This window comes from Equus quagga, chromosome 15 (genome assembly GCF_021613505.1).
Source record: "Equus quagga isolate Etosha38 chromosome 15, UCLA_HA_Equagga_1.0, whole genome shotgun sequence".
NCBI classification, from domain to species: domain Eukaryota; kingdom Metazoa; phylum Chordata; class Mammalia; order Perissodactyla; family Equidae; genus Equus; species Equus quagga.
In genome coordinates this window covers 90,256,558-90,268,149 of record NC_060281.1, presented here as the reverse complement: position 1 = coordinate 90,268,149, position 11,592 = coordinate 90,256,558, and the positions used below count along the sequence as shown (strand labels likewise).

General features: G+C 60.0%; 1 protein-coding gene and 1 pseudogene across 1 annotated transcript; one reads left to right on the top strand and one right to left on the bottom strand.

The window, feature by feature from the left end:
- Positions 1-1,841: 1,841 nt before the first annotated feature.
- LOC124227196 (P2X purinoceptor 6-like) lies at positions 1,842-3,938 on the top strand (annotated as a pseudogene).
- A 2,621-nt stretch (positions 3,939-6,559) lies between these two features.
- On the bottom strand, positions 6,560-9,237 carry LOC124227195 (cationic amino acid transporter 4-like). The gene is made up of 4 exons (XM_046641051.1): positions 8,256-9,237; positions 7,197-7,789; positions 6,834-6,942; positions 6,560-6,732 (listed from the first exon to the last, which is right to left on the bottom strand). The coding sequence occupies exons 1-4, from the start codon at positions 9,235-9,237 to the stop codon at positions 6,560-6,562; spliced, it is 1,857 nt and encodes a 618-aa protein (XP_046497007.1).
- Positions 9,238-11,592: the final 2,355 nt, after the last annotated feature.

The following is an 11,592-nucleotide window of genomic DNA, read 5'->3' as shown; positions in this document are numbered from 1 at the left end:
CTGTGTTTTGTGGAATCTGTGTGATCCTCTTTGCCCCTGTCCAGGCTTCTGGTCCTTCCCTCGAAACTGCCGGGGCTGGGTAATCCACCAGATCCAACAAGCCGGCTTCCTGAGAATAGCGGACTTCCTGCCAGCTCCTCCCAGGGGCCTGGTCGTCTGGTCCCTCCCAGCACATGCACTGTGTCCTTGTAGTGTCACAGCCTCCAGCGAACACCTGCCAAGCCTCCCCTAGACCAGGCTTGCAAAACTCCACCCTCCCCACCTCTCAGAGCTCCTGCACAGACAGCACAGCCAAGGTGGCTGGTCCTGCGATGGGAGCAGAAGCTGCAGCTGGGAGACCCAGGGAGGCACGTCACATGACCCGGGGCCTCGGGAAGGGTTTCCTGCAGGGTGTGAGGCTGGAGGGGGATCTTGAGGATGTCCAGGCAGAGGGGGCTGTGTGGGCAGAGGCCCTGAGCTGTGTGAGATGAGGCCCCTCCAGGGCTCCCTGCACTGAGTGGGGTTGTTTCTAGATATGGACTGGGCCATGAAGGGGGTCACCCCAGATCACAGGGCCTGTGAGCCCCTCTCAGGAGCTGAAGTGGATCCAGCAGCAGCGGAGCTGCAGACGGGCTCAAGGGAGGGGCATGCAACCGTCTGTGCATTGGGATGGACCACGCGGGCTGCTGGAGGGAGCTGGAGAAGAGGCGGAGCCTGTGCTGGTCACCATGGGGTCTGGTCGGAGGAGATGGTGGCCCAGCCAGGGTGGAGAGGAGGGGCAGACTCAGGACATAGGGACAGTGAGGCAGAGCAAGTGGCCCCACGCTGTCCTCTGCCACTTCTCACAGTCCCACCCCCACAAAGTCTCCTTTGGCTTCTCCGAGTCCCCAGCCCTTCCTGCCACCCTGGTGCTGGGTTCCTCCTGCTGCCCCTGAGCCACGGGCCCTGGACAGCGGCATCCACCCTCCGCCTGGCAGAGCCATGTCTGTGCTAGTGCCTGACGCTTGAGGGTGCTTCCTCTCCAGGGTCTGGGACTCCCAGAGAGCTTGCCGCCGCCCCCTCCTGGCTGATGCCCAGAACTCTGTGACCCTGTGCGGGCACTAATGTCCCTGTTTACAGCAGAACAAGCCAGGAAGAGACTGGCCTGTGGTCCCTTGGCCAGTGTGTGGGGTTCCACTTCCCTACAGGCCCCTCTGAGGGTCCCACCCTTTTTGTACCACGCCCAGCAACTCCACCCTGGCATGAGCTCACCCTCCCAGAGTCCCTTCACCGTCCCTATTCTGTCCTCTAAATTGGACCAGAGGGGCTGGGCCTCGAGGAGTCACTTCTGCTCCCCCGGGGACAGAACTGTCAGGAGGGAAGGAGTCTCGCTCTGCCTTGGGAGACAGTGCTGCACCCCTATCTGGCCGGGAGGCTCCTCACCCTCCCCCTCTGAGCACCTCCTTTTATCTGCACCCTCCAGCTTTCCCATGTGCCCCAAACGCAGGGAACCTGGGGGCTGAGCAGTGGAGGGGTCGTGTCCCTGGGGACTGCAGGGCTGGGTCATGCAGGGGAGACACCTCCTGGGCCTGGACAGCTCTGCTCTCTCACCACCTCAGCCCCCTCCATCCACTGGGGACCTGCTGGGCTGACAAGGACTGTCCTGAAGGGGAGAAGGGGACGCACAGCCAAGGTAACTGTGGGCCCTGTCTTCCAGAGTCTTCACTGGGATGGGGGTTCAGGGGGCCATGCTGGGACTCTGGGTGTCTCCTGGTGGTCATTCTGTGTCTCTTCTTTCTGCCAGCAGCCCCCTGCCCACTCCCTTCCCAGGCCCTGTGGGGATTGGAGGCCTGGACTTTGTCTCCTGTTTTCAAGCCACAAAAATGGGCCAGTGTGTTGTGTTCAATGAGACCTACAAGAAATGTGTCATCCAGGGCTGATGTCCCATGGAGAGTGACACTGAGCCTACGTAAGTGTCCTGGACACCCAGGGCAGGGTCCCAAGAGCAGCAGAGCCTGCCCCTTACTACCCCACCTGCAGGAAGCCCTGCTGGTCCAGGCTGAGACCTTCACCCTGTTCATCAAAAACACTGTCACCTTCAGCAAGTTCAACTTCTCCAAGCAAGCACGGTGGGTCCTGGCTGGCCCCAGATCCTCCTTGTCCCCTCCTGGCCTGACCCCCCCCAGCCCCACCTCCTCTCAGGACCAATGCCTTGGAGACCTGAGACACCACCTATTTCAAGCACTGCAGCTATGACCCACGCTTCAGTCCCTGCTGTCCTGTGTTCCGCATTGGGGACCTTGTGGCCACGGATGGAGGGGTCTTTGAGGACCTGGTGTTGCTGGTGTGTCCGTGGGGGCAGGGTTGCGGGAGGTCCCGGGGAGAGGGTCCGGGGCCCATGTGCTGGGGGAGCAGTGATGCGCTGTGTGCAGGGCGGTGCTGTGGCATCCACATCCACTGGGACTGTGACCTGGACGCCGGGGGCCCCGACTGCCAGCCCCACGACTCCTTCCAGCTGCAGGAGAGGAGCTCCAACTTCAGGTGCGGCCCCACTGCCCGCCCACTGCTCCTCAGCCCGGTCCTCCCCAACCTGTCCTCCTGTGGTGGCCGGGACAGACCACAGCCTGGCCCATCCCTCTGGACGCTCTGCTGTGTGTGAGGGGGACCCAGGGCAGGAGGGGTCTCTCAGCTCCAGGTCCCCCAGCACAGGCTCCGTCCAGCCTCCCTCCTGAGCCCTTTGGCCTCCACCCCATCTGTCCCCACACCCTGCTGCAGCTGGGACCCCTCACCCCAGCCCCTCCTCCACTCCGCCCTGCCTCCAGTACCTCCCTCCACAGCACAGGGGCTTTCTTTTTACTTTTCCCTTAAGGTTTTATCTAAAAAATTACAAGAATCTCCAGAAAACTTCAAAGATTAGTACCATGAAAACTCATATAGCCTTCATCTGTGTTCACCAGGTGTTTTGTTTTTTTGTTACCATTTTGCCCCATTTCCTTTCTCTCTCCCTCTCTAGAGAGGGGCTGGATATATTTAGATGGATTTCACAGGAAACCGTTGGAAAGTAAGTGGCAGATATCCGGACACTCACCCCTCTCAATGCTGTCCTGAGACTGAGGACCTTCCCCAGGTGACCACTGTCCTCTTGTCTCACTCAGGAAATGTAACATTGGCAGATAAATCTAATATTTACGTTTCTCCAGCTGTGGCAATAATAGTTCAAACTCTTTTTATTTTCTGATCCAGGATGCACTCAAGGCTCTTGCGTTGCATGTATTGTCGTGTCTTTGAGGCTCCTAAGCAGACCTGTCCCATCCCTCTGCCCCATCATGTCACCTTGTCACCCTCATGCAGACGTGCACACAGCCACCAGGCCTAGAGGTGACACCTGTGACACTGCCCGCTGGGCCCTCCTGGCCTGGCTTTGCTGGCGCCCCAGCCCTGTGCAACCATGTGGGGCTGGACCCGCCCACGCCCTGCTCCCCTCCCCTCTGCGCTCTCTTCGCACTTCTCACTGCCTAGAGCTCCTTCCTGAGCCCTGGGAATCCAGCCTGAGGGGCTCCTGGCAGGAAGTCTTCCCTGGCTCCCAGGGGAGAGTGAGTGCCCCTCTCTGGACCCCCGCAGCCCTGGGCCTGCCCCACCTTCCCCACCCCCACTGCCGGTGTCTGTTTAGTGACCCTTCTGTCCCCATCCCCTCAGCAGGCAGGGAGCTTCTGAGAGGCAGGTGTCCCAGCTTGCTTGCCCTCTGTGACCCTGGGCTACACTTTAGAGGATGGTGGCTGGAGCCCCGACCTCGGTCCTCATTGCAGGCAAAGGTACCAAAGAGGACTGTCAGCCCTGAGCAGACAGGCAGCTTCCAAACTCCCACATCTGGCTACCCAGGTGCCTTAGAGGGGGCCCAGTACCTGCCCCCACTGCTGCTGCTGGGAGCTGGACACCGTCACCAGGGTGGGCCTGGCACCCACTCGCTGGCCCGTTCCTGAGGCCTGTACCCTCCTCTGCTGGTTAGGGGTTGGGGGGTGGGAAGGGTCAGGGCCCCGCCTTGTGGACTCATGGACGAAGCCCAGAAGGATCAAGGCAGGGGTTGGGGGAGAATTCCACCCTTCAGCTCCCAGACAGACTGTCCCTCCCCCACTCCAGCCTCGGCAGGTGCTCCTGGGGACCACAGAAGCCAGTTTTGTGTAGAGACTGCAGGGAACAGACGCAGGGCCCTGGTCCAGTGGGGCTCCGGCTGGGGCAGGGGCTGAAGATGCTCTCCCAGGCTCCATCTCCAGTGTTCCCAGCAGCTCCCCACTCACCAGCTGTCCACCACACTGGCAGTGGTCGCCTCCGGCCCTGCCTGGCTCCCAGCCCTCCTCCCCCTTGCCGGCACCCCCCTCACAGGGAGAGCCCCTGCCCTCTCAGCTGCGCTGCACTGGGGTCTGTGCAGCCAGAGTCCAAGGCCAGGGAGAAGGCAGCCTGGCAGGAGGAGTGTGGCAGCTGCTCTGTGCTGGGTTCCAAGGGCAGGGCCCCTCCCAACTCTGGGCCTCATCCATGGAGTGAGGAGTGTAGTGGGCAGATGCTCCAACCCCCTAGGACCCCAGGCAAGGGCACAGGCACCTCTGCTCAGCTGATGAGCACCAGCCCCTTCCTGGTGGCAGCCCTCTGGCTGTGGAGGGCTGAGATGGGGGGAAGGGGAGGGGCTGAGTTGGTGGGCATGGGGTCCTTTGGGACCTTCTATATGTCTCCTTGGTGACACCAGCCCAATGCCCTGGAACCTGCTTACCAGGCTCCTGGGAGCCATGGGGTGGGGGCTGTATATTTGGACACATGTCACTGCTGCCCAAGGTCACACTGAGAACGTGTCTGTGCAGCTGCCCACCCCAGCCTGAGGCAACTGCACGAGGACCATGCTCTGACCAAGACCCCAGGTGGAGCCCAGGGGCTGGAGAGAATGTCCCTAACAGAGGACATGGAGCCCCAGCAGGCTGGCCTGGTTCTGGCTCTGGAATCCTCCTGGGGGCCTGAGTCCTGCCTGCTGGAGAATTTCCCCATGTCCTGAGCCCACGGTCAGGAGGGGAGGGAGGGGGCTGCAGGAGCCAAGCCCTCTCTGGGTCCCAGGGAGGGGCAGAGTTTGGGGTATGCACCCCAGGGAGACAAGGGGCTGCCTCCTCATGAGTCCCTGGTGAGCAGGGCCGTGTTGGCAGCTTGTTGGTGGAGTGACATGGGCCAGGCTGGGGAGGGGAGGCCTGGGGCTCAGGCTGGGCAGTATCTGGAATCATCTGGCACCTGGAGCCTCAGCAAAGCCTTGAGGTCCCTGCTGTCTCTCACCCCCAGGGCAGTGTCCGTGGGAGGCGGGGTTCAGAAGGGCCGGGGTGAGAGGTCACGGTCCTGAGGCCTGGTTATTGGAGGGGGGTCATGTGTCCCTGGTTGTCCTTGGGGCACAAAGAAAGTGATGTCGAACCTGCAGATAGTGGAGGAGTAAAGCTGCCAAAGCCGCAGCTTCCTGTGTGGTCCTCACAGGCAGGAATGGGGAGGAGGAGGTGTCTATGGTAGACAGAGCATGGCCTTGGGGAGGCCACAGGGGGTGCAGCATGGGCCTGGAGACCCTCAAGCATGGGGCCCCACTACTACTACAGGCGGGCTGAAGGTCCCTGGAACAGGCCCAGGTGCTCGTGCACCCACCTGCCGGCGTGTGTCCCATCCTGAGCCTTTGTCACAAAGCCCTGAGGGGGTGGCAGGGAGAGAGGCTGCTGGAAGCTGCGGGCAGCCCTGGGCTGGGAAACAGCTGCTGCCTCAGTCTGCACACGGGTGCACGCCCAGCGGACCATGTGGGCCATGTGGGCCATGTGTGCCTGTGCCTGAGAGATGCGTGTGCCCGGGCAGGGGGGCCTCTCCATCCAGGGCAGACCTCAGGACATGCCCTGCTCTCTGGGAGCCCTGGGAAACCAAGGAGACCCTGGGACTCCACTGCCCTTTCTAGGCGGCCTCCTTGGGGTCCACGCTCTGCTCTCTGGATGTGCCCCCGAAAGGACATACAGGGAGCCTGGGAGGGAGCCTGGCCCCACCCTGTCAGGGACCCCTCTGTGCCTGGTGTATGCAGCTCCTCTCTGAGCTGGGCAGAGGGCACTGTCCTGAGGACAGAATCCCAGGACCCAGGCCTGGCCACGTCCGTGACTCAGTGCTGTCCCAGGGCTGGGGCCTCCCTACTCTAGAATCTCAGCAAGTTTGCTGTGGATTTGGGACAACCTTGTGGTTCTCAGGGGCAAGTGAAGAACCAGAACACCACAGTGGACATGGCAACAGGCCACACTGCAAGCCGAGCAGTTACTATTGTGGGTCCCTGGGACTAAGGCTCTTCCCTGCCCGCCCTACTCCACCTGCCCAGGTAGCTGGACTTGGTCATAAATTGGAAGGTTCTGGGCAGAGTCCACCACTCCAGTGCTGGCCACAGCCCACTCCCAAAGACCCGAAGCTCGGCACCTGGGCTAAGGTCCTGAGGTCCTGAGGACCACCTGGCATGGGCAGGTCTGCAAACCCGAGCTGCCCCAGATAGACGGGCTGCCAGCCCCTCAGGCCTCCTGAGGAGGTAGGGGAGGGTGGGCAGATGGGCCCTCAGCGGTCCTCATGCACTGGTGGGTTGCTCTGTGTAACTGGACTCTTGGGCTGGTGTCTGGCTAGGGGGCTGCAGGGCCGGCACCATCTCCTCCAGGCTGCCGTGTGGGGCAGTCAACACCGGCTGCTCCTGCTGGTTCTCCTTGCTGTGCCAGATGCCGTAGCCAAAATACACTGCGAGTCCTGAAAGGGTGGGACAAACCTGAGGGGCAGGTCCCAGCCCTGCTTCCCTGCTTGCCCTCACCCTTCAGCCCCCTAGGGGTCCCAGCCTGGCCCCCACTCACCGATCAGCAGACAGATGGACAAGCCCAGCCAGGTCAGGTAGCTCAGGTGCAGCATGAGGAAGATGTTGAGGAGGATGCTCAGGGCAGGAGTCAGGGGCACCATGGGAACCTGAGGGGACAAGGGTAGGGCTGGGCTGCAGGGAAGGGCTGCTGGCCCAGGGCCTGATTTCTCGGGAGTCCACAGAGCCTTTCTCTGCCTCTGGAGATTCCACAGACAAGGGCCCACCCGCCATGCAGAGAGGGGGGTGTGGGGTACTGGCCTGCCCCGCCCTGAGGCCCTGGCGCATCCTGCCACGGCAGAGGAGGAAGGGGCGAAGGGAGCTGGCTGGGCTGAGCGCGGTGGGTGCTGGCTGGAGGAAATACCTGAAAGGTGTCCTGCCGGCGCTGTTGCTGGTGGGCCCCCAGGACGAGGAGACTGAGCAGAAACGTGGCGGAGCTGAGCAGGAGCAGCAGGGTGTAGCCCCAGGTTCGGAGGTGCAGGGCCGAGTCCCCAAAGACCAGCACGCAGTCCAGGGTGATGGCTGAGGCCACCAGGACACCGAGTGCCCAAGTCACAGCAGCTCCAGGCCTGCACCCACCCAGGAAGCGGAGGTAGGGCCTCAGGGCTGGTCGCAGCTGCCCGGGCTCAGGAGCTGAGGCCTGCTCGGTGCCCACAGGGCTGCCTGGGCCCTGAGAGCTGGCTGGAGGGGCCTTTCGGAAGCGTAGAATGATAATGCTGGTAGTCACGACAGTGCGGGTGATCATTGCGCTGAGGCACAGGAACTGGACCAGTGCCTCGTGGTCCAGCAGCAGTGCCAGGAAAGCCATGAGAACCCCGAGCACCATGATGGCCACCATAGGCACTTGGTTCCGGGGGTGCACATGGGCAAACACCTGGAAGAAGAGCCCGTCTCTGGCCATGGCATAGGTGATGCGAGGCAGGAAGAGAATGATGTTGAGTATGGCAGTGTTCATGGCTGTGGCAGAGGGTGGGAGACTGGTCAGCATGGTGCACAGGCCCACCAGGGGCTGCTGCTGGGGTCCAGGACATGGGTGGCCCCTTGGGAACACGGGCATGAGTTTGTCTCGGCTCCAAGAGTGAGCCTGAGTATACAAGGGTGCTGGATTGTTCCCCCTGACCACCCAGGGATGGGACAGCCCAGTTTAGGTGGCAGACCCACTGGAGAATCTGATGAGAGCTGAGTCCCTCTGCCTGGAAGGATCTGGAAGCACATGCCCAGAACTGACATTCTGTGTAGAACTGGGAGGGGTGGTGAGTAGGTCCCTCCCAACAAGCCCAGGTGGAGAGTCTAATCATTAGCATCTTCCTGGGCCCAGGATGCAACTGGGAGCACAGGCCCAGATGGAGATGTGTTCCCTGGAGGCTTAGGGCAGGGCGCCACTGCCATGTTCCCTTCCCCCTTGCCCGGATCGGCCCCTTACCGCAGATTGCACCCACTGCCACGATGAAGGCTGCCCAGCTATAGCCCCGCTGGTGAAAGGCATCAGCGAGTGCCCAGTAAGGGTGCAGGCTGTGCCAGGGCACCATGAGGGTGAGCACAGTGGAGACAAGGATGTTGGCACCAGCTACCAGACCAACTGAGATGGTGATGGCCATAGGCACTGTTCGCTTTGCATTCTGGGCCTCCTCACTGGAGGCAGCAATGGCACCAAAGCCCACGAAGGCATAGAAGCAGGTAGTGGTGCCAGCCATGATGCCAGAGAAGCCAAAGGGTACAAAGCCACCCTCTTCAGCGCTCCAGTTGTGTGGGCGGGCCAGGAAAAACCCCAGAATGATGATGAAGAGGATGACAGCCAGGCTGATGGCAGAGAAGGTGTGGTTGAGCCAGGAAGAAACACGAGCTTTGCAGGAGACAAATGTGGAGACTAAAAGTATAATGCCAGCAGCCAGGAAGTCTGGGTACTGGGCCAGGAAAGGCACCTGCCAGATGCCCACATGGTTCTCAATGAAGCTGCGGATACGGTGGCTGAAGATGACATCCACGTAGCTGCTCCAGACCCGGGCCAAAGCAGCACCAGTAATGAGGTGCCCAAGGAGCGTGTTCCAGCCAATGAGAAAAGCCCACAGTTCACCCATGGACACATAAGTGAACAGGTAGGGAGAGCCCGTGTGGGGCACATGCGCTGCCAACTCCACGTAGCATAGGGCTCCCACCAGGGAGGCCATGGCAGCTATGCTGAAGGACACGACCACTGCAGGGCCAGCCATCCCCTTGGCCACAGTGCCCGTGAGCACGTAGAGGCCCAAGCCTACCGTGCCACCCACAGCCCGCAGGGTCAGGTCCAGCGTGGTCAGATGGCTCTGTGGTGACATCTCCCTGGGGGATTCCTCCAGTGGCTTCTGCCGGTTCAGCTTCTGGCAGAAGCGTGTCAGGCTGGCGGCACTCGGCAGTCCCCAGACCATGGTGGGCAACTGAGAGGAGCATTAAGCTGGATGCCAGCACCTACAAGGGTGAGAGGGCCGTGACAGGCTGCCCAGCCGGGTCCTGTCCAGCCTTCAGTCCTTGCTGTCACCCTGTCCTGGGGACCCAATCCTGGAACCACTGGCAGCTGCAGGGCTGGATGAGGCAGGCTCAGGGTCTGGCAGCAGGGTGGGCAGGAGGCCACAGGGAAGCCTGCCTCCTGGGCAATGACTGTTTGTTTGGGAGGGGCTCTCTTGGTGGCGGGTAGCAGCCCCAGCGAGCCCGGCTAGGAACCCCTCCAGTGGTCTGGGATCCCAGAGCAGAGTGGAAATCCAAGGCTTGCCAAGAACTGGGCCAGGCCTCCAGGACCCAGGATTAGAGTGACTCTGCGGCCCTGGGTGTAGCCTAGGCAGCCATATGGCCTCAGACAGAAAGTTTCATCCCGCCATTGCCCCCGCCCTGCAGGTGTATCAGCGCACCCCTCCTAGAGTGGGGAGCACCCTGGGCCCTGCGCCCAAAGCCAAGGACCTGTGGCCCACACCTGAGCCCTGACAGCCTGCCACCTCACTAGCTGCTGCTAGAGCCAGTTCCCCAATGACCCTGTCCCCAGGTTCCCGTGCTTTTGCCTCTTCTCTGGCCTGAGTCCATCCCTGCAAGACTTGCTGGGACTCATCTGATGGCACTGCCACCACTCTGTGCATGGGGCCCACCCCATCCCAGACACCTGATCCAGCACTGGGCCCTGCCTTGCGGTCACACACGCACTCAGCCCGCCCTGCCCACACCTCACAAGGTCAAGACCAGCGCTCCCCAGGTTCGGGGGAAGCCCTATGACTGTGCCTGGTTCACAGATGAAGAAGCTCAGGCCTCCAGGTAAGTGACTAGCCCAGGTCACCGGGGTGGCCTCAGGAGGCAGGTGGAGGTTAAGATCCAGGTTTGGGGTGTGGGGGCCTAGAATTGGCCACCCCAAGATATGTCTCTTTGGCATGATGATTATTTGGCACTGGTTCCTTTGCAGACAGAAAAGCAACTGAAAAGTAGAATTTACTTACCCTTTGTAAGACACATTTACATTGTAAAGGAACTCTCCAACTGTAAAGATATCTCCCTCTCTACCAGGAAGAAGGGGAGACGACCTTATCTCTAGAAACTCTTAATCAATGGGGAAGGCAACTTAAATCTGCATTTGTTTATTGTGCTTGTCTGGTAACCTCCTGTAACTGACTCCCCCCACCCCCAGCATCCTCCTTTGTCTTTTGGCTGGATATGATATTCGGGGTGGTGGTTTCGGCTGTTTTGGTGAGTTGCTCGGCTTGCCTGAGCCTCTCCCATCTATACATTGACAAATAGAAATGACAAGCAATAGGAAATATTGGAGTACATGAGGAAGCCATTTGGTATAAACCTAATTCGGCCTGACTTTGCTATTTTTTCCAAAAGGGCCTGACTGTGGCCATTGAGCACATATTGTATATCTGCTTTAAAACATTTACTATGGCAAGAACAAAGGCCCTTGAGATAAAGGTGCAACTTCCCTCCCCCTCCAACATTGGCATTTCCTTAAGGATTAAGCATCTTTCCTTAGGCTAGGAACTGATTGCTGTGCTCACCTGTGACCACCCAGCTGGAGACAATAGACTTGCCTCCTGCTATGCCCACCAAGATAGCAGACCCACTACCTGCTGTGTCCATCAAGCACTGTGCCCACAGGGCAATCCTGTGACTATTGTGGGAGGGACATTTCAATCATATGTGAAAAATCCTGTTTGGGGGTATATAACCACTCTGTGCACCCCACTTCTTCGGTGCCCTTTCTTCCTTTGGGAAGAAAAGCCCCGGGCTATGGTCCTCACAAAGCTTTGTTTACTTTTCTCTTGCTATTCTGTCTCATGTGAATTTAATTTGTTCTCTGGCCAGATGAACCCAGAGAAGGTAGAGGAAATGTCTTCCTCCCCTACAGGGGTGAGTTTTGGAACCCACCTGCTTTCCACTGCTGCAGACACCCTCCTTGATCCCTCATCCCAACACACGGACTTCACCAGCTGGGCACCACCCAGGCCCCTTGACCCTGGGAGGTGTGGGGGCTGCGGGAGTCAGGCAAGACACTGGTAAGATGAGGGTCTGAATGTGGCTGAGAGGATCTGGGCAGTCCCTGGCCTCCTGACACAATGGTGTAGGGACCTGAAATTGGCCACCCCAAGATATGTCTCTTTGGCATCAGGATTATTTGAGGCTGATTGCTTTTGATAAACTGGGACAGGGAAGGAGGCTCTGAGGAATGGAACTTGCCCTTTGTTAGGACACATTTACATTTGTAAGGTAAATCTCTATCTGTAAAGGTGCCTCCCTCTCTGTAC